At 45.3% G+C, this 25743-nt stretch overlaps 2 protein-coding genes across 5 annotated transcripts in view; one reads left to right on the forward strand and one right to left on the reverse strand.

Annotated features, from left to right (window-relative positions):
- The first annotated feature begins 129 nt into the window (after positions 1–129).
- Positions 130–6165, forward strand: LOC139389764 (metallo-beta-lactamase domain containing 2). The gene is made up of 2 exons (XM_071136703.1): positions 130–645; positions 2959–6165. Exons 1-2 carry the CDS (start codon positions 204–206, stop codon positions 3366–3368), a joined length of 852 nt encoding a protein of 283 aa, XP_070992804.1. The 5' UTR covers positions 130–203; the 3' UTR covers positions 3369–6165.
- Positions 6166–7246: 1081 nt separating this feature from the next.
- Positions 7247–25743, reverse strand: part of LOC139389405 (rhotekin-like) — a 130684-nt gene continuing 112187 nt past the window's right edge. For 2 of the 4 annotated variants that reach the window (XM_071136137.1, XM_071136139.1), the window contains exons 5-12: positions 23641–23758; positions 20854–21078; positions 20461–20555; positions 19901–20007; positions 15053–15184; positions 12915–13080; positions 12506–12610; positions 10634–11467 (exon numbers count right to left, since the gene is read on the reverse strand). In XM_071136137.1, coding sequence (XP_070992238.1) covers positions 10824–11467; positions 12506–12610; positions 12915–13080; positions 15053–15184; positions 19901–20007; positions 20461–20555; positions 20854–21078; positions 23641–23758 — 1592 coding nt within the window. In that variant the 3' untranslated portion in view covers positions 10634–10823. Of the gene's footprint in view, positions 11468–11660; positions 11758–12505; positions 12611–12914; positions 13081–15052; positions 15185–19900; positions 20008–20460; positions 20556–20853; positions 21079–23640; positions 23759–25743 lie in introns of all 4 variants that reach the window. The other 2 variants (XM_071136140.1, XM_071136138.1) reach the window with 2 other exon arrangements.

Below are 25743 nucleotides of genomic sequence, written 5' to 3' on the forward strand. Positions count from 1 at the left end.
CAATAGCTTTTGGTTTTCACAGTGCCGTCATACATCTATCCGTCCAGTCAACATGCGTTCCTCCCACAAGGGTGTATCCGGTGGCCACCATTATTTTTGGGTATTAAAATCTTAGACACTCAAACACAGCGATATTACATGTGTGTAGCAGAACAACGGCAATTGACTGCAGCTTTTACGCGTCGCCAAGTGCATGACCTGGCATGTCTGCCACGGACTGGTACGCGCATAAATCCCTTGGAGAAGGACTATATTGGATCCAGGAGAAGTTTTTCGAATCGTCAAACAGAGCTAATATTTGGCTCCTCCGAGGATCTCACCAAGACGTAGTGATAGACACAGGCTTGGGTTTGAGGAGCTTACCTGACTACATTAACTCCAAAGGTCTGCTTGGAGACGACCCGCAGCGAAAGAACCCCCTTTTGGCTATCGCCACCCACGCCCACTTCGACCACTCAGGTGGTCTGCATCAGTTCCAACAGGTCGGGGTCCACAGTGCAGAGGTCGATGCGCTGGCTAACGGAGACAACTTCGAGACGGTCACCTGGCTGTCCGATAGAGAGATAGTCCAGGCTCCCTGGCCGGGATGGAGGGCCAGGCAATACAGAGTCAAAGCTGTACAACCAACACATATACTACAAGAAGGTAAGAACCAAACATTCTATAGAGATACCAATGTGGTGGCATAATTGTTAACATAAATCTAGAAGACCATTTGCTGTATGATGTTGAGATAAGGATATGGTCAATATGAATGTAATAACACAGCCCTTTAAGGATGTGTCTGCAACCCTTGTTACAGACTTTGCGTTGGAATACACTTTCACATTAGGCTGCATCCCAAGGGAAATTTATACTGCAGAGACTTGGCAGAGCACCAACACTGACCTCCCATCACGCACGCGCGCACACACCTGCATTACCCCTCCCTTTTTTTGTATTCCATCATACACTCTCAATAGAAGTCAGAGCGTTAAAAATCCGACTGCGCATTCTTGAGATGAGGTTCCACACCCTAAATAAGTCTATTGACTCATTTACATGAACTGTACAATGTTGTTGCTTATTTTATTTAACCTTTATTTAACTAGGCAAGTCAGTTAAGAACACATTTATTTATTTACAATGACGGCATGCCCCGGCCAAACCCTAACAATGCTGGGCCAAATGTGCGCCCGTCCTATGGGACTCCCAATCACGGCCGGTTGTGACACAGCCTGGAATTGAACCAGGGTCTGTGGTGATGCCTCTAGCACTGAGATGCAGTGCCTTAGACCGCTGCACCACTCAAGAGCCCTTATAATGGTCCCATAGGAAAGAACTGGATAGGTGCAGTGACGTGTTGATTTTACAGTCAGCATAGTAGTACGGTACCCCTAGAGAAAAGTAGGGTTAAGTGCCTTGCTCAAGGGCACGTCGGCAGATTTTTTTCACCTTGTCGGCTCAGGTATTTGAACCAGTGACTTTTCGGTTACTGGCCCAATGCTCTAACCACTAGGTTAGAAAGACCAGGAAGGTTTTCCAATGGCTCGCAAAAAGGGCACCTATTGGTAGATGGGTAAAATTAACAAAAAACAGACATTGAATATCCTTTTTAGCACTTTAGAGATATTAATTACAATGTGGATGGTTTACCAATACACCCAGCCACTACAAAGATACAGGAGTCCTTCCTAACTCAGTTGACGGAGAGGAAGGAAACCGCTCAGTGATTTCACAATGAGGTCAATGGTGATTTTAAACGAGTTAGAGTTAAATGGCTGTGATAGGAGAACTGAGGATGGATCAACAATATTGCAGTTACTACACAATACTAACCTAAATGACAAAGTGAAAAGAAGGAAGCCTGTACAGAATAAAAATATTCCAAAACATGCATCCTGTAATACTGCAACAAAAAAAAAGGAAAATAAATGTACTTTTTGTCCTGAATATAAAGCATTATGTTTGGGGCAAATCCAACACAACACATAACTGGGTACCACTTTTCATATTTTCAAGCATGGTGATGGCTGCATCATGTTATGGATATACTTGTCTTTGGCAAGGACTAGGGAGTTGTTTTTGTTGAAAAATAGAAACGGAATAGAGCTCAGCACAGGCAAAGTCCTAGAGGAAAACCTGGTTCAGTGTGATTTCCAACAGACACTGGGAGACAAATCCACCTTTCAGCAGGACAATAACCTAAAACGCAAGGCCAATTAGACACTGGAGTTACTTACCAAGACGACGTTGAATGTTCCTGAGTGTCCAAGTTACAGTTTTGACTTGAAAATGGCTGTCTAGCAATGATCAATAACCAACTTGGCAGCGCTTGAAGAATTAAAAAAATAATAATGGGTAAATATTGTACAATCCAGGTTTGCAAAACTCTTAGAGACTTACTCAAATACGCACAGCTGTAATCACTGCCAAAAGTGATATTAACATGTATTGACTCAGGGGGTTGAATACTTATTATTTTAAAATAATGTAATCCCACATTATAATACTACAAAATGTGGAAAAAGTCAAGTGGTGTGAATACTTTCTGAAGACACTGTATATGCTATTTTCATACTCAGCTGATGACTTTGATGGATTTTATTTTAGCCAAGGAAATACAGCAGACGAGACCCGGCCATACTGAATTACGACAGAGCCTGAAAGGGAGAATGTACACATATTCAATCCCATCCACAGAGATCAGACCACAACACAAGTTATATTCTTGCTTTGAAGACACACACACACTCCTGATCCATATTCTTAATTATGGCAGATATTTGGTCCGTCTTGTCACATTTTCATGCATTGCCGCACACTTAAAAAAGTTGGCTCAAACTCCCCCATCCGATCCCTGTGTAATCTGAGCACTGGTCAATACACTTCTGCTGCGTCAGTGCTGCAATGCAGTTGGAATATCTTATTGCTCAATGTGTCTGTTTTCCCCACCTTTCTCTCCTCATTCTCCCTCAGGTGATGTCATCAACCTGGGTGACAGGCAGCTGACGGTGCTGCACATGCCCGGCCACTCCCGGGGCAGCATCTGCTTGCACGATGGCGACAACAAGATGCTGTTCAGCGGGGACGTGGTCTACGACGGAGCCATGATCGACTGGCTGCCCACTAGCCAGGTCAGCGACTACATCAGCAGCTGTGAGCGCCTGGTGGGGCTGGTGGACAGCGAGCAGGTGGACCAGGTAATGCCGGGACACTATCACACATTTGGCGCGAAGCAGCTCCACCGCATCGCCTCGGGGTACATCGACAAAGCTGGCACCTGCCCGGCACGCTTCTCCACGTTCGCCTGGAGGACCTTGGCCGGATTGGCGTTACGGGCCTCCAACACACGGGGCGGGGCATCTGCTAGCCAAGAGACAGGCTAGCATTTAGAGTTGCACAGGTAGACTGGGGATATGCGGGAGATAATTTACCCCCTCAATGATCAGGAATTCTTTGTACTGTCAATCAGAAACTGCTGTGATCCAATGTATGTTATTTTACATCATTAATTAAAATGCCCCCACGCTTTATATCAGGCAATGATTGACAGAAAATCAAGATTCCCATCATTATGGGATGCATTCAAGACTGGAAAATGAATATATACACTGCTCAAAAAAATAAAAGGGAACACTAAAATAACACATCCTAGATCTGAATGAATGAAATATTCTTATTAAATACTTTTTTCTTTACATAGTTGAATGTGCTGACAAAAAAATCACACATTATCAATGGAAATCAAATGTATCAACCCATGGAGGTCTGGATTTGAAGTCACACTCAAAATTAAAGTGGAAAACCACACTACAGGCTGATCCAACTTTGATGTAATGTCCTTAAAACAAGTCAAAATGAGGCTCAGTAGTGTGTGTGGCCTCCACGTGCCTGTATGACCTCCCTAAAACGCATGGGCATGCTCCTGATGAGGTGGTGGATGGTCTCCTGAGGGATCTCCTCCCAGACCTGGACTAAAGCATCCGCCAACTCCTGGACAGTCTGTGGTGCAACGTGGCGTTGGTGGATGGAGCGAGACATGATGTCCCAGATGTGCTCAATTGGATTCAGGTCTGGGGAACGGGCAGGCCAGTCCATAGCATCAATGCCTTCCTCTTGCAGGAACTGCTGACACACTCCAGCCACATTGTCTTGCATTAGGAGGAACCCAGGGCCAACCGCACCAGCATATGGTCTCACAAGGGGTCTGAGGATCTCATCTCGGTACCTAATGGCAGTCAGGCTACCTCTGGCGAGCACATGGAGGGCTGTGTGGCCCCCCAAAGAAATGCCACCCCACACCATGACTGACCCACCACCAAACCAGTCATGCTGGAGGATGTTGCAGGCAGCAGAACGTTCTCCATGGCGTCTCCGGACTCTTGTCACGTCTGTCACATGTGCTCAGTGTGAACCTGCTTTCATCTGTGAAGAGCACAGGGCGCCAGTGGCGAATTTGCCAATCTTGGTGTTCTCTGGCAAATGCCAAACGTCCTGCACGGTGTTGGGCTGTAAGCACAACCCCCACCTGTGGATGTCGGGCCCTCATACCACCCTCATGGAGTCTGTTTCTGACCGTTTGAGCAGACACATGCACATTTGTGGCCTGCTGGAGGTCATTTTGCAGGGCTCTGGCAGTGCTCCTCCTTGCACAAAGGCGGAGGTAGCGGTCCTGCTGCTGGGTTGTTGTCCTCCTACAGCCTCCTCTACGTCTCCTGATGTACTGGCCTGTCTCCTGGTAGCGCCTCCATGCTCTGGACACTACGCTGACAGACACAGCAAACCTTCTTGCCACAGCTCGCATTGATGTGCCATCCTGGATGAGCTGCATTACCTGAGCCACTTGTGTCGGTTGTAGACTCCATCTCATGCTACCACTAGAGTGAAAGCACCGCCAGCATTCAAAAGTGACCAAAACATCAGCCAGGAAGCATAGGAACTGAGAATTGGTCTGTGGTCACCACCTGCAGAACCATTCCTTTATTGGGGGTGTCTTGCTAATTGCCTATAATTTCCACCTGTTGTCTATTCCATTTGCACAGCAGCATGTGAAATGTATTGTCAATCAGTGTTGCTTCCTAAGTGGACAGTTTGATTTCACAGAAGTGTGATTGACTTGGAGTTACATTGTGTTGTTTAAGTGTTCCCTTTATTTTTTTGAGCAGTGTATATATATATTTTAATATAATATTAAGAATATGACAAGTTGTGTGATTGTTGGAATGTGCTTTCATGTTAGGCAGCATCTCTTATGGCGGTGTTTCTCTACCCCAGTACTCACAGTTGCATATTTTTGTATTTGCCCAGCTGGGATAACTAATGAAGAGCTAGATGGTTAGTTGTCGAGTCAAACATGCAACCTTAAGGAGGCTCTTGGAACAGAGATGAGTAACACTGCCATAGGGGAAATAAGGTGACAGGCAGCACACCACCTACTGACCTCAACACAGACAGAAAGAGAGAGAGAGACAGACAGAGACATTCACACACACAGAGCATGACCATGAGCATGATATCTTTGTAACCTCGTCCCCAGGCTAACAGAGAGAGAAAGGCGGCTGGTGGATGAGACTATATATTTTGCAACACTGCATAAAGCCATCACAAGTATTAGCACATTCCTGAAATGAGACATTCCAGTTACTATGTTGCTTTTTCAACACTGAGGAAAAGGACATTTTCAACAGCACAAATTCCCATTGAAAGATTCATGTGATAGTTTGGCTGCAAATACCAATTCTGTGCCCTTCCACACTCCACTCCACTCCACTCCATAGATTTAACAATGGTGGAAAATCCCTCTAGTGAATGATTTCACTAATCCAATGATTTTAAATTCATGACTGGAAGTGCACAGTTTGGGAGACGGGTGGAGAATTGGCACGCAGGCTTGGATCCTGTGTGCAGAGAATGACAAGGATAACTGGGTCACCAATGGCTCTTGCAGTACATTGTCTGGATAGCTGAAATACGCTACAGCAGTTTTGAACTTTAAATGGATAAAATATTCATTTCAGTCCCTAAACTATGAAACAGAACACTGCGTTGGCATGCACTATGTCTGCATACATTTTGGGTCAACTGACAAGAGTTTAACGGGGTAGGCCATCATTGTAAATAAGAATTTGTTCTTAATTAACTGACTTGCCTAGTTAAATAAAGGTTTTAAAAAAAAAAAAAAAACGAAGTGTCTGTCTAACTCGGCCCGATTTGTTATTAATCCTTTGCCTACATCACAGCATCTTTTATTTCCAGTTCTGATTATGCATAAGTGATTTGAGGTAAGGTAAAGGAAACAAGGTAATTAAATGGAACGATAATGTAGTGCCCATCCCTGCAAGTTAAAAGGCCATAATTTCAATTCTGCATAATAGCACAGCATTTTTTAAACTTTACATGTTGATATGCTTCCATATGACTGGTTTCACATTTGTCTCCAGACATTAGAAGGTAAATATATATATTTTTACAATTCCCTTAACCAAACAGATTACTCATTTACTTAGCTCTTATGAAGTTGTAAATTACAGTGCATGGAGATTGATGTTATATCGATCAGGGTGGGAAAAGTAGATGCTTTTTCCACTTGGAACTGGTAGATTCACTCGAACTTACTCATGGTTTACTATAACGTAAAGGTGATGGAATTATGTCAGTCAGAATACAGCGTCTCTGTAGACACACCCCGGCCACACCTTCATTTATTCGTCTCCACCTCAAACTAATAGGTGAATAGCATGCTATTCTCATGCTTAAGTTCAAGGTCAGAATACACAGAGAGAAAAGTGCACAAAAAAATTAATAAAATGTTCCATTTACACGTGCTTAACTCGGGTCAGAAACGGGCCCATGTGTTGAATGGTCATATGGGGTGAAATGTGTATCTATTTGAGTATGTGAGCACATAGTCCATTTGACCTGACAAAGATTCTTGTGGATCGAAACAGTCAATAAAAGTGGTAATTGGGAGCATATTCAGTGTGCAGGCCTTTCTGTTCAACATTGACAAAAAGCTTGTTCACTCTAGAGCAGGGCTGTTCAATGTTGGACCTGGATGGCTCTCATTATAAAATCAGGGACTGATACAGACCTGGGACACCAGGTGAGTGCAATTAACTACCAGGTAGAAACAAAAACCAGAAGTGTTTCAGTCATCCAGGAACGGAATTGAACAGCCCTGCTCTAGTTCTCCTCTACATATCAAATGATACTCTATCATTTCCACTAACATGAGACAGACATGACAAGAAAACTATGGCTGTTCTAAATTGACATCATTTATTATCGTTATGTTACATTTTTAAACACAGGACACTTGCATGGTTAACATTTAATGTTATCTACCGGATGCAGTCATAGATCTGAAATCGGCTGTTAAAGTAATATCAATAGAGCTGTATTTATAACAAAATCAATCATGTAAAATATATTTTAACAAAAAGGAGAAAGGAGTTTTGTTAACTTACAAAAAAACTTTACAGTAACAAATGCCACTTTGAAGCATTTACAGTTGTTTTAATGAGAAACTGAGTGAGCTAGCTGTGAGCCCTTGGAACACAGTAACATATCATAGCCTACAGTCCATCATAAACAAAGAGACATGGAGGGATTGATAGGCTTAAATGCATAGACCAGGGGGGCCAACCACACTTAACCCTGCCCACCTTATCGTAATTTAACAACTACTACAATCACCTGGTTGGCATTGCTTAGTAGGTAAAAGACTGCACTATCTTAAGAAAAAGCTCAACACAATATTTGCTATAGATCAGTAATTCCTGTATTGCCTACTTCCATAATCGATTGCAATGTTCTATATATACAGTACCAGTCAAGTTTGGACACACCTACTTATTCCAAGGTTTTTCTTTATTTTATACATTGTAGAATAATAGTGAAGACCTCAAAACTATGAAATCATGTAGTAGCCAAAAACGTGTTAAACAAATCAAAATATATTTTATATACTTCAAAGTAGCCAACCTTTGCCTTGATAACAGCTTTGCATTCTCTCAACCAGCTTCATGAGGTAGTCACCTGGAATGCATTTAAATGAACAGGTGTGCCTTGAAAGAAATTCCACAAATTAACTTAACCTTAATACGTTTGAGCCAATCAGTTGTGTTGTGACAAGTAGGGGTGGTGTACAGAAGATAGCCCTATTTGGTAAAAGACCAAGTCCATATTATGGCAAGAAAAACTCACATAAGCAAAGAGAAACAACAGTCCATCATTACTTTAAGACATGAAGGTCAGTCAATGCGGAACATTTAAGTGCAGTTGCAAAAACCATCAAGTGCTGTGATGAAACTGGCTCTCATGAGGACCGCCACAGGAAAGGAAGACCCAGAGTTACCTCTGCTGCAGAGGATAAGTTCATTAGAGTTCACTGCACCTAAGATTGCAGCCCAAATGAATACGTCAGAGTTCAAGTACCTGACACATCTCAACTGTTCAGAGGAGACAGCATGAATCAGGCCTTCGTGGTCTAATTGCTGCAAATAAACCACTACTAAAGGACACCAATAATAACAAGAGACTTGCTTGGGCCAAGAAACACGAGCAAGGGACATTAGATCGGTGGAAATCTGTCCTTTGGTCTGATGAGTCCAAATTGTACATTTTTGGTTTCAACCGCAGTGTCTTTGTGAAAAGCAGAGTAGGTGAACGGATGATCTCTTCATGTATGGTTCCAACCGTGAAGCATGGAGGTGGTGTCATGGTGTGGGGGTGCTTTGCTGGTGACACTGTCAGTGATTTATTTAGAATTCAAGGCACACCTAACCAGGATAGCTACCACAGCATTCTGCAGCGATACACCATCCCATCTGGTTTGCATTTAGTGGGACTACCATTTGTTTTTCAACAGGACAATGACCCAACAAACCTCCAGGCTGTGTAAGGGCTATTTGACCAAGAAGGAGAGTGATGAGTGCTGCATCAGATGACCTGGCCTCCACAATCGCCTGACCTCAACCCAATTGAGATGGTTTGGGATTAGTTGGACCGCAGAGTGAAGGAAAAGCAGCCAACAAGTGCTCAGCATATGTGGGAACTCCTTCAAGACTGTTGGAAAAGCATTCCAGGTGAAGCTGGTTGAGAGAATGCCAAGAGTGTGCAAAGTTGTCATCAAGGCAAAGGGTGGCTACTTTGCAGAATCTAAAATATATTTTGATTTGGTTACTACATGATTCCATGTGTTATTTCATAGTTTTGCTGTCTTCACTATTATTGGACAATGTAGAAAATAGTACAAATAAATAAAAACCCTAGAATGAGTAGACGTGTCCAAACTTTGGACTGGTACTGTGTGTGTGTGTGTGTGTGTGTGTGTGTGTGTGTGTGTGTAAATTCTGGGACCGGTTTTCAGGCCATAAGGTTATGACTGTACCACAAACTATGCTATAAATCCACAAGGTCAAAGGTGGGATATCTAAACTCTTCACCCATGTATGTGCATTCCCAGTTTCTACATTCTCAAATACATAACATTTGCCAACCTAACTGAATTGGATGACATTAAAATACCCTTGAACTGAGACGAGCTGTAAGCATGGGATTTAAACACCCTAGCAACACTGTTCTCCATGCAGAGTATTGGTTTCGTCAACAGAGTATCGTTTGTGAGGAAATCCTTGCCTGCTAGTAGGGGCGTATTAAAGATTAACAAGGACACCCAAAGCGTATGCCTCTCCATTCCAAAAACCATCTAGGCCTTCAACTTAACTCTAGGGGATTTTGTAGGGGCCGGCCCAGATTTCAAAGTCAGTACATTTGCACGCAATACTGCAACGAGGCAGTGTAACAAGTTAAGATGGGTTCTCGTGATTATGTAGTACGTTACCTTTGGCTTACTTCAATTCATTATAATTTACTCCATAAGTGATTAACATAAATCTTAAATATTGGTTCTTGTATAGTAGACCTACAATGTGTTAATGAATGCAGGGGAGGTTCTAGGAACCTTGCAGAAGCTCGATGTGACCCTGATGTTATCACAGTAGGAACAAGTAGTACAGTAAATTATTGGGAGAACTGTTGCATTAAGTTGAGCTTTCAATTCATTCACCGTCTGAGCAGTTAAGATCTCCGGCAACGCATTCTTTGCGTCTTTGAACACAAACATGCAATAAGCAAATCGGTACATAAATATACTTGTTCCTTCTAGGCATGAATTCATAATACAAGTGATGGGTCTAGTCATTTGGATAGATCACAGTGAGCCTTTTTGGTACAGGTAACAACAACCCCATGACCACATAGACACTAAACATTCCCATACACTGACAGTTCACTTGGCCACACGCTCACTGCCCTGCCCAAACACTGCAAACACAAATACAGCACATATAGTAAGTAAATACCGCAGCTGAACTAACAAGATGCTATGAAATCATGTTCATATTGAGGGGTGTATGGCTTGGATGACTGACGAGGAAACTCTCGTCTTTGACTGACAGATGCTGCCCTTTCCAGTTGGAGATTTCAGATGCGCAGAGCCTAGAGATATTGCGTTTATATCATCAACAAAAAAACTTTCTCTCTTCAATTTCCTAATCAGCATTACCATTCGAAAGGGAAGCAGAAGACTCCCATGTTCTGTGGACCATTGATACTGACGCAGAATGTCTCCTGTCCTTAGTCTAAAGTAATTCCAGTTAATACCAGGGCTCTTTCAACTGAGGGACTGGCTTCCTTCCCGCCAGTTCTTACCAGGACTTTGGATGATGTGGGGGTCTGAGGTGGCTTATCCCTGGCTCAGTCGTTTAAAGTGAGGGTCTGAGGTGGGTTGCCTATTGCAGGTGGGCTGCCTATTGGAGATAGCGGGGGTCTGAGGTGGGTTATACCTGGCTCTGGAGCCAATTTCGGGGGTCCAGTTTGGCTCTAAAGTTCCTGAGGCTCCGGCGGGCCGAGGAGGGGCGTGAGAAAGGGGTACCATCCAATGAGGAGGGGCTGTGGCTTCCCTCGCTGGAGCTGTTACTGGAGGTGGAGCTGGAGCAGGACAAGGTGGCCTGGGGGACGCATTGCGCCGGGATGGGGGCAAGGGAGGAGGAGGAAGGGGGCTGACAGGAGCACTGTAACACCCCCCTATAACCCCTGCCCCTGAGAGTGCTAAGCTTGGCATCCAGGGAGAGGGTGCGGGGGCGGAAGCGGGGGGAGGAGAGGGAGAGGGGCTCGGCCCAGCCTCGGTGGCGGGAACAGGGGCTGGTGCTGCAGGGGCTGTCGCTGTCAGAGGTCAGGCTGGCATCTGAGGAGAGCAGGCCTGGCCAGGGGCAGCGCAGGGAGCTCAGTGGGCTGTGGGGGAGGCGGTGGGGGGAGCGGGGGCTGTGGCGGGCCAGCCGAGGGGTGCGGTGGCCACCAGGAGACTCCTCGAACAGGGACATCCAGGGAGGAGAGGTCCCCAGCTGGCTCCTCAGCTCCAGCTCCTGCATCCGCTGCGTCAGGATGTCCGTCACCGTGCTGATGTCATCAGAGGTGTCAATAACTAGAAGGAGCAGAGGAAAGTTATTACTCCACTGTGGAAGGACAGACTATGCTAATAAAGTTGAGAAAGTTTAGAGAAGGGTAGGCCTAGACTTGGTGGTGGTAGTTGAGGAGGGATGTCAGCTTTAACACTCCTCAGTAGGTAGGAGAGCCCAGTACAGGGGGGGGGGGGATGGACCCCACTGGTACTTCACCTGTCGTTGTAATAGGAGGAGAGCAGAGCACGAATCTCAGCAGACACGGCGTTATCCTGCAGCAAGAGACCCTCGCAAGAGGGGCTGGTGAGGGGGGCTAGGATCCAGGGGGAGGGGGGCAACCCATGGGGTGGTGGGCAGGTATAATGTACATTGACAGGCAGTAAAATATAATGCCGATATTATCATTTGGGGAATGAAATGATGTGCGCGACAAGGTAAAAGTACGTTCATTTGGAATATATGAAGATTAGCATTCGAGTGTACAATTAATAATGAAGGATTAATAATGATATTAGTGGGGGGAAAAAAGGGGAGGGGGTGTAATTTGATCACAGGAACAAGGGTGAGTGGCATGGAGGGGAGATGGGACAAAAATTGAGAGAGACACAAGGAGAGGGAGAAAGGAAGAGAGGAAGAAAGTGAGTCAGCAGCATGTCAGAGAAAGGAACACTTCCATCCATAGTCAAGTACAGAGGTTGGTTGGTGTGCTAGTGAGGTAGCAGGTAGCTCAGAGTAGTCGGATGGAGAGCTCATGCGTATGGTGGACCACGCCACTGTTAGAAGAACTAGTCAGAAACACACACATGCAGTTACGGAAAGGGGACCGTCCTCCTCTGGATATATCGTTCATGGATTTATTTGTGTTTATAAACCTATTAACCTATTATTTACACTAACCTAAACAAACTATAATGTTACCCTACTGTATGTTCTAGATTTAAAACAAATGAATAAAAGCAGAAAGAGACCCTCAAGTTTCCAAAACGTCTTACTGAATCATATAAACGTATTTTGGACAATATAGTAAACCGTTTCTGAATCCATTTGGGTTGCTGTCTTACCAATTTCGTGGTAAAGAGAACCCTGTTTCGACGTGACAAGGGCTGGTTTCCGGGGTGATGGCAGCTCAATCTTCATCAAGTCATCACAGCACTGCTTCCATTGGCCTGCAGGGAAGAAGGAAGCCGTCAATCACCTTCAAACATCCAATCAAGAGCTGAGAAAACCACTAACACATCAGGAGCCAATGAGCACATGAACAAGAGCATATGAGGACCTAGAGTGTAAAGTGTGTATCATGTCTAAGGCCAGGAGGGTTGGGAGTTTTTTCTTACCTCCTGACCTCACCAATGAAGAACCTAGGGCCCTAATCATGTGATCAGAACCTACTTACTGATGTAAAAAATACAGATGTATTATTAGTTTATATAATAAAATAAAATATTATTGTTAAGTCATATTTTTAATTACTCATGTCACAGAACTGTTGCCAGAAGGCTTCCATCCAGCGGTGTGTCTCTTCGCGACTGTCTGCCGAGAGTGTGTGTGTCACCTCCTCTCCCCCGTACTGGTTACTGATGCAGATGCTCTGGGCCTTACTGTGGGGGTCTTTCTCTGACGCACGTATTCTCGTCTCCTAACACAGAGACACAGACACATGATAAGCTACTGACGTTGAATTAACCAAATGTTTCAATACCCACCCAAAAATAAGTATTTAAGCATGAAATCGTGCTTTTTAACGTCTGTCAACGCAGATTGTGAATGCACTTACTGACACAAAGAGCAGTCACTGACAGTCAAGTCCAGTAGACTCAGCCTCAAGCATTAATCTGTCCCAGTTATCAGCTTACGTCCCAATTATCTCTCCGTCCTCCCAGTGTGCACTTGTTCACTACCCTTCAATGATTTGAAAGGAAATTACTGGTATAAGGAGGTGGAAATACCCTACAGCCAATACCTCCACCAATGCTTTGGGAAGTAGTGAACGAGGGTACACTTCAGGAGAAAGGCAATATTATAGGGACGCACTAAAATGACTGTACTGCAATGTGTTTCCTCATCACCACCAGTAGATGGTAGCAGCGCCCTGTTCAGCCTCACTCTGGGCTCACGTTGATCCTGAGAGCAAAGCAGTCAGAGCTGCTGACTAATACATGATGATCCCGCTGATTTAATGATCTCTGCCTGAAGCTAAAACAGGGCTTTGTACTGTGGGTCAAGGGTCACCACGACTCAATGAGCCACAGCAGAAAGAGTAAGGCCAGCAGGGATCAACAATAGACAGGGTGGAAAGAGGAATAAGTTCTGTCCTTGAAACATTGGGGACAACTGGACTCTCTTATGAGAGACCGTCTGGTTGTATTAGGGCTTGGCGATACATTATAATTAATCAAATTAATTCAATATATATTTTTGCACAACATTCCAAATGCCTGTATCTCAAGAATCAAGAAAGACAATTATGTACAGAGCATTTAATGTGCATTTGGAAAGTTTACAGATGCGTTGACTTTTTCCACATTTTGTTATGTTACAGCCTTATTCTAAAATGGATCAAATACACCCCCCCCCCTCCTCAATCTACACACAATACCCCATAATGACAAAGTGGCATTTGGAAATTGCCCCCAAGGATGAACCAGACTTGTGGAGGTCTACAATTTTTTTCTGAGGTCTTGGCTGATTTCTTTTGATTTTCCCATGATGTAAAGCAAAGAGGCACTGAGTTTGAAGGTAGGCCTTGAAATACATCCACAGGTACACCTCCAATTGACTCAAATTATGTCAATTAGCCCATCAGAAGCTTCTAGAGCCATGACATCATTTTCTGGAATTGTCCAAGCTGTTTAAATACACAGTCAATTTAGTGAATGTAAACTTCTGACCCACTGGAAATTTCACAATAAGTGAAATAATCTGTCAGTAAACAATTGTTGGAAAAATTACTTGTGTCATGCACAAAGTAGATGCCCTAACCGACTTGCCAAAACTATAGTTTGTTATCAAGAAATATGTGGAGTGGTTGAAAAACAAGTTTTAATGACTCCAACCTGAGTATGTAAACTTCCAACTGTAACTGCCTGTAGCTCAGGACCAGGACACAGCAGGGGTTCAAACCCAGTTCCCACATTTTAATATAAAAATTGATTTATCAAACAAAACTATGCAACATTATCTCTGGGATCCTCAGGATTAAAAATCAGAGCAAGATTACTGAATGTAAGTACATTATTTACCTTCAGAGGTGAATGTATCAAACCAGTTGCCGTGATAAAAGTTGTTGTTGTGCACTCTCCTCAAACAATAGCATGGCATTTTTTCACTGTAATAGTTGCTGTAAATTGGACAGTACAGTTAGATTAACAAGAATTAAAGTTTCTGCCCATATAAGAAATGTCTGTGTCCTGGGAAATGTTCTTGTTACTTACAACGTCATGCTAATCACATTAGCTCAACTATCCCGCGGGAGGACACCGATCCCATAGAGGTTAAGAAGACATCACAAGTCATAATAGAGGTGGCATCAGATAATCCCTATATCCGTAGCTAGCATGCTTTTTTGAGTGTGTGTGTATCTGGTAAAGTACTTTTTTAAATAGACTGACTTTGTTGATGGCGATGGTAAATGCTGGCTCGACGTTAGCCTCCATATCCTCTTGCCGGTGGTAACAGAAAAGGTTTGTCCCTTTAAGGACGCCGTAGACATTCGTCCAACTCTGAGGGTCACCTCCCAACTGCTGTGAGAGACAGAGAGAGACAGACAGACGTTTATTACGAAAAGCTATTTAAAAAAAAAAATCATTTAAATCAAAAGTCATTTGTGGAATATTATATAAAGTTACCAGGTTGTTAGCTAGCTAGCTAAAATACGGGCCCCCAATCCTCGACAAGAAGAAAAAAAACTGTTGCTCCAGTAATATGGGTCAGATCTTTGAACCGTTTTGTCACATCCTGATCTGTTTCACCTGTCTTTGTGCTTGTCTCCCTCCTCCCTCCAGGTGTCGCCGATCTTCCCATTATCCCCTATGTATTTATACCTGTGTTCTGTTGGTCTGTTGCCAGTTCATCTTGTCAGGTCTTACCAGCGTTCTTTCCCGCCATTCTGTTTCCTAGTTTTTCCCGGTTCTGACCATTTTGCCCTGACCCCGAGCCTGCCTGCCATCCTGTACCTGCCTGACTCTGACCTGATCACAAACTTCTACCTGCCCTCGACCTGCCCTTTGTTTCTAATAAATCATCTGAGAACTGTACTATCCGCCTCCCGTGTCTGCATCTGGGTCATATCATGAGTCGCGATAGTACGAATTGGCCATGACTGACCCAGGAGACTCGGACCAGCACCACAATGCCGTCTCTTCCCAGGGAACCACCATTGGAAGACGCAAGGAGTTACTTCAAGATCTTATGGAAGGAGTCCACACCTTGGTGGAATGCCAGGACCGTGCCTTCAACACATTGCTGGAGCAATTCCGCGGATTGTCTGTGAGGCAGCCCGTCACTACAGTAACCACCCAGACTGTCAATTACCCTGCTACCAGCGGTGTTTCTCCCCAATCTACCCCGGCTTCCCAAGAACTCTGCTTACCTCCTCCGGAGTGCAACCCTGGATATCCCAGATCCTGCCGGGCGTTTCTCTCACTGTTCTCTAATCTTTGAGCTGCAGCCCTCTTCATTTCCCTCGGATCGCTTGAGAATAGCGTATGTTATAACGCTGATGTCCGGGAGGGCTCTTGCCTGGGCTACGGCAGTGTGGGAGCAACAATCCATTGTTTGCCTCAGATTGTGGTGGACGTACAGAAAGTGTTTGATTCTCTGTTGTCTGGGTGGGACGCGGCTCGTAAGCTGCTAAAACTATGTCAGGATTCCCGTAGTGTGACTATGTGTTGGATTTTCGCATGTTGGTGACAGAGTGCCTGGAACCCAGAAGCCCGGTTCGACAAATTCCTTCACGGGTTGTTGGAGGTGATTAAAAGACGAGCTCGTAGCCCGGGAGCTGCCCAATGGACCTCGACTCACTCATAGCCTTGACCATCCGGATCGATGGGCGGCTACGGGAATGTAGGAGGGAGACGGAGTCTGTTCCCTGTCGCCGATGCTCGTCCTCGATTTCTACCTCGCCTCCGAGGAATCCTGGAAATCCACAAAGCCAACATTTCCAAGTGGATCCGATGGCAGCCGAAGTCTCTCGGATGACACCGAGGGCTGTCGAGTTGTCTCCTCCGGGGCCCATGCAACTGGGCAGGGCTAGATTGTTTCCTGCTGAGTGCTTACGTGGACTTAACACCCATAACTGTCTGTATTGTGGAGTAAGATTTTTTTTTATCTACCTGCCCATTTAAGAACAAGGCTCATCAAGGAGGTACTTGTACAAGTACGCTGGTGAGACGTATGGGGAGTTTCCCATCTTCCATTGCTCGTACCCCTCTCCGTGCTACCCTGTTGTGGGGTGACCGGTCCAAATCTCTCCGGGTACTCATAGACTCTGGGGCCAATGAGAGCTTTATGGACGCTACCCTGGTGTTGGAGCTGGGAATCCCCACACAACCCCTCTCCATTCCCATGGAAGTCAGAGAGTTGGATGGGGGCTCTATTGGCAGAGTCACCCACACCAACCTGAGAGTGTCGGGTAATCACAGTGAGTTTATGCAGTTCCTGCCCATCAAATCCCATCATGCACCCATGGTTTTGGGGTTTTCCTGGCTCCAGAGGCACAATCCCCTGATCGACTGGGCTACTGGTTCAATCCTGGGTTGGAGCCCATTTTGCCATGGGCATTGCCTGCTCCGGGACCTCTTCCTGCGGGCTTGGGAAAAGCCACAGACCTCTCCGCCATTCCCGCGGAGTACCAGGACCTCCGGGAGGTTTTCAGCAAGGCCCGTGTCACTGCGCTCCTCCGCATCGGCCCTATGACTGGCCCATCGATCTTCTCCCGGGCGTCTTTTTTCCCTGTCAGATCTGGAGACTAAGGTGATGGAGACGTATATTGAGGACTTCCTGGCTGCAGGGGGTATCCGTCCTTCTGCCTCCCCTGCAGGCACAGGGCTTTTCTTTGTGGAGAAGAACAACAAAACCCTGCGTCCATGTATAGACGACCGGGGCCTGAATGTCATCATGGTTAAAAACTGTTACCCGCTTCCACTCATCGCCTCGTATTTCGAGCCTCTCCAGGGGGCTACCATCTTCCCCAAGTTGGACCACTGGAATGCCTACCATCTGGTAAGGATCCGGGAAGGGATGAGTGGAAGACCCCCTTTACTATGGCAAGCGGGCACTACTAATGTGGTGATGTCGTTCGGACTAACCATTGCTCTTGCTGTGTTTCAGGCCTTGGTAAACAAAGTTCTCCGGGACATGTTGAAATGGTTCATATTCGTCTACCTTGATCCTTGTGCTTTCCCACTCGACTTAAGAACATGTCCTCCAGCGTCTTCTGGAGAACCAGGTGTACATCAAAGCGGAAAAATTTGAATCTCCTTCCTGGGGTACATCATATCTGCAGGCAACATCCTTATGGATCCTGAAAAGGTGAGCAACCCACCTCCAGAGTGCAGCTGCAACGCTTTCTGGGGTTCGCCAATTTCTACAGCACCCGGGCTTCCCCCCTTGCAGCCCTCACCTATCCAAAGGTCCCGTTTACATGGTTTTCAGGTGCAGACCAGGCGTTCTTGGACCTCAAACACCAATTCACTACCGCCCCCATCCTAATCCATCCAGATCCGTCTCGGCAGTTCGTGGTGGAGGTCGACGCCTCGGACATCGGAGTGGGGGCTGTCCTGTCCCAGCGTTCGGCCCAAGACCGAGAGCTGCATCCTTCCTTTCCTCTCCCATCATCTCATCTTCACAGAAAGGAATTACGAAATGGGTAACCGGGAACTTCTGGAGGTGAAGATGGTGTTAGAGGAGTGGAGGCACTGGTTAGAGGGGACGGTACACCCATTCATAGTATGGACAGATCATAGTATGGGATTATCTGATCTTTTAATGCCACCTCTATTATTATTTGTGATGTCTTCTTAACCTCTATGGAAGCCTGGTGCTCTGTCATGCCTCTATTGCCCCACTGCTACACCATCAGACCCCGAGACCATCCTCCTCGGCTAACCGGATGTTTGTCCCAGACTCTACTGTTCCTTGGTTCTGGAATCTGGTCATTCCTCTCGACTGGCCTGCCATCCTGGCTCCCATCGGACCCTGGCCTTTGTACGACAATGTTTTTGGTGGCCCACATTGGTTCCTAACCTCTCCACATTCATCGCCGCCTGCACCGTGTGCCCAGAATAAGACTCCTCAGCAAGCTCCGGCTGGCCTCCAACCACTTCCCGTTCCTGATCACATATATCCCTGGACTTCATCACTGGTCTACCCCCGCCTGATGGCAACATGGTTATCCTTACCGTGGTGGACCAGTTTCCCTCTCCCCAAGCTAACCTCAGCCAAGGAGACGCCACCTGCTCATGGTGCAGCACGTCTTCCAGATTCCATGGACTTCCGGTGGACATGGTCTCCGACCGTGGTCCTCAGTTCTCATCCCAGTTCTGGAAGGTTTTCTGCACGCTCATTGAGTCCAGCCTGTCCTCCAGGTTCCACCCCCACCCTAAGGCCAGTCGGAGCGAGCCAATCAGGACCTGGAGACGACTCTTTGCTGCCTGCTCTCTGCCAACCCCACCACCTGGAGCCAGCAGCTCGTGTGGTAGAGTACGCCCACAACACCGTCCTTTGCTCAGCATACACTATGCCCAGATGTTCGTCCGCCGTACCTGGAGAGAGAGCACGGTCGGCTCTTCACCTCCAGGTATCGACGTCAGGCGGACCACCACCGGACCCCGGCATCGTCTCGGGCAGAGGGTATGGTATGGCTGTCCACTCAGGATCTGCCCCTCCGGGTAGAGTCCCGCAAACTGTCCCCCCGTTTTAATCGGCCCTTTCCCCATCTCCAAGATCCTTCGCCCTGTACCCTCCGTATACATCCCACTTTTCATGTGTCTAGGATTAGACCTGTCTCACAGCCCTTTGTCTCCTGTACCTGTCTGACTCTGACCTGATTACGAACCTCTGCCTGCCCTGACCCCGAGCCTGGCTGCCGTCCTGTACCTGCCCGACTCTGACCTGATCACAACCTGCCCTCGACCTGCCCTTTGTTTCTAATAAATCATCTGAGAACTGTACTATCCGCCTCCCGTGTCAACATCTGGGTCATATCCTGAGTTGTGCTAAGTTTGGACTAGAAACAAGCCGTTTTTGCTATAGTAATGGTGCAAGCATGGCGCTAATGAATCTGCACTGGGGAAACAACGGTAAAGCAAAACCTTATCATTACAACAATTATTTTCTAAAACATATACAGTAGATTGGATTTAATGGGGGTCGCACAAATATTTTGTCGCACTTTAGAGCCCTACGCACATGTCTTGCTTTCCTGCCAAACACACAAGTGCACACGCACAGACACTCACCTTGACCTTCAAGCAGCCACTTATCATCTGCTGGGTCATACAGTGAGGCTGGGCAGCCAGGCGACAACACACACTGCCGTAGAGAGGCACCCAGTACGAACACTCCTCTGAAGGGAGAGAAAGAGGGGGAGAGGGAGAAAGAAAGGGATGAATGAGGGTTGAGAAAATAAATACAATGAACATATAACACATGCACACACACACACCAACAGTAATAGCAGGGAATAAAAGTCTCACCGCTGCAGGGAGAACTGTGAACAACAGTGAAGTGCCCATCAAACTTTATTAGAGCCGTAAGGGGCAATGAATGAAACAGCAGCACATGTCAGGGTGTCTAGTCCCCTGTAGCCCTCATCATGAGTTTTACACAGCACTGACCCTGCTAGAGTACTTTATTACTACGACCTTGACTCTGACTGGCTGTCTGTCAGCTAGATACCTGCTGGGAGACCGGGAGGGAGGGAGACACACAGAGAGAGAGCGACTGACACTGAGGGAAAGAAAGAAAGAAAGAAAATGAGTACTGTACATGGATAAAACCACTCTCGACTGTGACCTACCGTTGCCTGAGATGCTGAGGTCGTGAGTGCGGAAGCTGTCCTGGACATGTGACAGTGACAGGGATGTGTGGGCCAGGAGGTGGTACTTAGGTCCCCTGTGGACAGAACAGAGACACTGGTGAGCTGTGTGACTGTGGGAGTAAATGCACATTTGTCTCTGTGTGTCTGCCAGTGTCTTTGTGTGGTTGTTTTTGGCTGTGTTTACACAGGCAGGACAATTCTTATTATTTTTCCACTAACTGTTCTAATTGGGCAAAAGAACAGAATTGGACTGCCTGTGTAAACGCAACAATGTATGCATGGACATGCGTATCAGTGTGTGTCTGTGTGTGTGTGTGAATATCTAGCTATAGTAGTGTGTCAGCATGATGTGATACAACCAAACCCACTTACGCCACTGCGGGTCCAGGTAGCAGCAGTGTGGCTGCCCCTGCATTGCTGGTGGGGCTGCAGGCTCCAGGGTCCATGGCAACACGGAGCTTTTTTCCTGCCGAGCGGCCCAGAGAGCTGCTCAGTTTGCTGGCTAGTTTCCTGGGCGCGCTCCCGGCCGAGTAGTCCTCCTCCGAACAGCAGCTGTATAGCTCCACTCGCAGCTCAAAGCCCGGGCTGGCCTCGCTGCTACACACAGCCAAAGACACACACACAGATATTCAAAGCATGTGTAACAGTGTAAAGGAAAAAGAACGTACACATGCACACACAGCAAACACATTTTTTTACAGTGCCTTCAGACCCCTTGACTTTTCCCACATATTGTTATGTTACAGCCTTATTCTAAAATTGATTCAATTAACCTCTTGAACCTCTGGGGGCAGTATTTCATTTTTGGATGAAAAACGTTCCCGTTTTAAACAAGATATTTTGTCACGAAAAGATGCTCGACTATGCATATAATTGACAGCTTTGGAAAGAAAACACTCTGACGTTTCCAAAACTGAAAAGATAGACTGAGTGCCACAGAACTAATGCTACAGGCGAAACCAAGATTAAATTTCATACAGGAAGTGAGCCAGATTTCGAATGCGCTGTGTTCCAATGTCTCCTTATATGGCTGTGAATGCGCAAGGAATGAGCCTACACTTTCTGTCATTTCCCCAAGGTGTTTGCAGCATTGTGACGTATTTGTAGGCATATCATTGGAAAATTGACAATAAGAGACTACATTTACCAGGTGTCCGCTCGGTGTCCTCCGTCAAAACTATTGCGTAATCTCCAGGTGCGTGCATTTTTCAATTTTGAACAGAGGAGAAACAAAACTGCCACGAGTGATTTATCATCGAATAGATATGTGAAAAACACCTTGAGGATTGATTCAAACAACGTTTGCCATGTTTCTGTCGATATTATGGAGTTAATTTTGAAAAAAGTTTGCGTTGTAATGACTGAATTTTCGTTTTTTTTTCTTAGCCAAACGTGATGAACAAAACGGAGCGATTTCTCCTACACAAATAATCTTTTTGGAAAAACTGAACATTTGCTATCTAACTGAGAGTCTCCTCATTGAAAACATCCGAAGTTCTTCAAAGGTAAATTATTTTATTTGAATGCTTTTCTTGTTTTTGTGAAAATGTTGCCTGCTGAATGCTAGGCTTAATGCTATGCTAGCTATCAATACTCTTACACAAATGCTTGTGTAGCTATGGTTGAAAAGCATTTTTTGAAAATCTGAGATGACAGTGTTGTTAACAAAAGGCTAAGCTTGTGAGCCAATATATTTATTTCATTTCATTTGCGATTTTCATGAATAGTTATCGTTGCGTTATGGTAATGAGCTTGAGGCTATAATTACGCTCCCGGATACGGGATTGCTCGTCGCAACAGGTTAATGTTTTTCTTCTTCAATCTACACACAATACCCGATAATGACAAAGAAAAAAAAAAGTTTTGTATTTTTGCAAATGTATTCAGACCCTTTGCTATGAGACTCGAAATTGAGATCAGGTGCATCCTGTTTCCATTAATCATCCTTGAGATGTTTCTACAACTTGATTGGAGTCCACCTGTGCTAAATTCAATTGACTAGACATGATTTGGAAAAGCACACACTTGTCTATATAAGGTCCCACAGTTGACAGTGCATGTCAGAGCAAAAACCAAGCCATGAGGTCAAAGAAATTGTCCATAGAGTTCCGAGACAGGATTGTGTCGAGGCAGAGATCTAGGGAAGGGTACCAAAACATGACTGCAGCATTGAAGGTCCCATAGACACGGTGGCCACCATCATTCTTAAATGGAAGAAGTTTGGAACCACCAAGACTCTAACTAGAGCTGGTTCCCGGCCAAACTCAGCAATCGGGGGAGATGGTCACTCTGAGATCCAGAGTTCCCCTGTGGAACCTTCCAGAAGGACAACCATGACAGCCCGCTGGTTCTGTGGTCTGATGAAACCGATATTGAACTCTTTGGCCTGAATGCCAAGCGCCACGTCTGGAGGAAACCTGGCACCATCCCTACGGTGAAGCATTGGTGGTGGCAGCATGCTGAGGGGATGTTTTTCAGCGGCAGGCACCGGGAGACTAGCAAGGATTGAGGGACAGATGAACGGAGCAAAGTAGAGAGAGATCCTTTATGAAAACTTGGACCTCAGACTGGGGCGAAGGTTCACCTATCAACAGGACAATGACCCTAAGCCCACAGCCAAGACACGGCAGGAGTGGCTTCGGGACAAGTCTCTGGATATCCTTGAGTTGCCCAGCCAGAGTCCTGACAGCGCTTGAGAGGATCTGCAGAGAATGGGAGAAGCTCCCCAAATACAGGTGTACTTATGTAAATGTGATATTTCCTGTTTTTGTTTTGACATTATGGGGTATTGTGTGTAGATTGATGAGGGGGAAAAAACTATTGAATACATTTCTGAATAAAGCTTTAATGTAACCAAAAAAATGTCTGAATAGGGGTCTAAATACTTCCTGAATGCACTTTATATACAGAATCAGGTACTGATACGTTTATAAATCAAATCTCTCTCAATACAAGCATGACCTTAAGCATGCACATAAACACCAAACACTTAGCACAGGAAAGATAAGACAATCAGGCTGCGTTTACACAGAGAACCAAATTGATTTTCGACCGATCAGATTAGCTCTTTTGCCAATAATTGAGCAAAAGTTCAGAATCGGGCAGCCTGTGTAAACGCAGCGCAAGACAACACAAGCCAAACAGAAAGGGGAGACGTACAAGACGATGGTGTTGTCAAAGCAGATGTCGGTGAGTGTCCGGTCCACCATCACCATGTCTGTGTCGTGGATCTCCCCTCCCACCTGAAGCAGACAGAACACTGCACACCGATGCAGCTCTGAGGAAGAGAGAGAGAGAGAGTATATGTGTGAGCATGTGCATGAGTGTAGTGCGTGTGCCTGTGCGTGAGTATGTGTGCGAGTTTGTGTCCATGCCCTCTTGGGCTCAGTTATCTTCCCACTGCACTTAATGACCTTGACAAATTGCCTCATTAAACTTCACCTAGACTCTCCTACTACCTGTCCCTCCTGGAGTTAATTTATATGCGCATAGGTCTACTAGGTCATGCAGATTAATTCATTCCAGTTGTCGGGGAGGGGCAGACCATACTAAGGATTTCTGTGTTCGTTTTTTTTTACCATTAGGTGGTGACCAGAGACCCTTACAGGTAGCAGTTAGGGTTGCAAAGTGTCAGAAATTTTCCATGGGAAGTTAAGCCTGGGAATTTAGCTTAAATTCATCAAAAAAAGCAAGCTTATAATAGTGAACCTTTTGAGGGATACACATAAGGCAATTCTAGGTCTTGTGGCATATTTTGGTTAAACTATCCCCAATTCAATGGAATTGCAACCCTCTGCATGCACAGTGCATTCTTCCATCACATGTGTAATGCACTCTTCCCATCACATGTTCAAAGACTCAATCATGGACACACTGACAGTTGTGGCTCCTTTGCATGATGTATTGTTGTTTCTACCTTCTTTCCCTTTGTGCTGTTGTCTGTGCCCAATAATGTTTGTACCATGTTTTGTGCTGCTACCATGTTCTGTTGCTACCATGCTGTTGTCATGTTGTGCTGCTACCATGCTGTGTTGTCATGTGTTGCGGCTACTACCATGCTGTGTTGTTGACTTAGGTCTCTCTTTATGTAGTGTTCTCTCTCGTGTCATGATGTTTGTTTTGTCCTATATTTATATGAATGCAACAAAGATGCAGAATCCTTTAGCCAAAGTGCACAAATATATTTTTATTTTTAATCCCAGCCCCCGTCCCCGCAGGAGGCCTTTTGGTAGGGCCTTCATTGTAAATAAGAATGTGTTCTCAACTAACTTTCCTAGTTAAATAAAAGGTTAAATAAAAACAGCTGATTCTTTCACACTAATGAGATGCTTGCTATTGAGCCCACACGACTACACTGAGCCAAGAACTACAGTATATGCTTTCTGGTAAGTTTTGATTACAATACTGGGTGGGGTGAATATAATTTTATACGACATCCATGATTTTTTGTTAACTAGTAAATAGTAGCCTACAGCAAAGTATGTTTAAATAATGTCTTACTGTGGGTTTGCTAACTGAGGAGTGTTAATTCACCTGTTTCCATACATGTTTCATGTTAAAACATTTATCTTACAAAGGAGATGTTTAATCTAACTGCTTAACTATTTATCTGTACATGGAATTGTAATTTGTTTTTTCTAACCTATACAGGAAAATGCCACGGGCACTATCTGATGTGTGGAGACATTTCACTGCAGTTAATGTAGGAGGAAAGCTGTGTACATTTGCAAATACTGTGCCAAATCATGTGAAGAATGCAACAAAAATGCAGAATCCTTTGGCCAAAGTGCACAAAGTTTCCTCAACACTCACAACAAGAAACCTCTGACTAAAGTCCCTCTACTTCTATTCGAGGTGAAAATTAGGAATCAGACACCTTATCGATAGCAACAGCTCACGGTCCTCTTGGAATCAGAAGTTTTTTTTAACTCAATGGAGAAACGTAGTCAGAGAAATGCTGATGAATGTCTTGCTCGAGCTGTGTATGCAATTGGTTCACCTCTGATGCTCACAGGCAATGTGTATTGGAAGAGATTTCTGAATGTTCTTCGCCCAACAAACACCCCTCCAACCAGACATGCTTTATCTACTAATTTGCTGGATGCAGAGTTCAAGTGAAGGTCAAGAAAATCATAAAGAAAGCAGACTGTATTGCAATCATCTCTGATGGGTGGTCGAATGTTTGTAGGCAAGGAATAATTAACTAAGTCATCTCCACCCCTCAACCTGTACTCTACAAGAGCACAGACACAAGGGACAACA

This window comes from Oncorhynchus clarkii, chromosome 30 (genome assembly GCF_045791955.1).
Source record: "Oncorhynchus clarkii lewisi isolate Uvic-CL-2024 chromosome 30, UVic_Ocla_1.0, whole genome shotgun sequence".
In the NCBI taxonomy this organism is placed as follows: domain Eukaryota; kingdom Metazoa; phylum Chordata; class Actinopteri; order Salmoniformes; family Salmonidae; genus Oncorhynchus; species Oncorhynchus clarkii.

Bases quoted from the DNA above. Each gene is read 5' to 3' on its own strand.
- LOC139389764 (XM_071136703.1), top strand. From the start codon at position 204: ATGTCTGCCACGGACTGGTACGCGCATAAATCCCTTGGAGAAGGACTA. The intron at 646-2,958 runs GTAAGAACCAAA...ATTCTCCCTCAG, and splicing joins AACACATATACTACAAGAAG to GTGATGTCATCAACCTGGGT.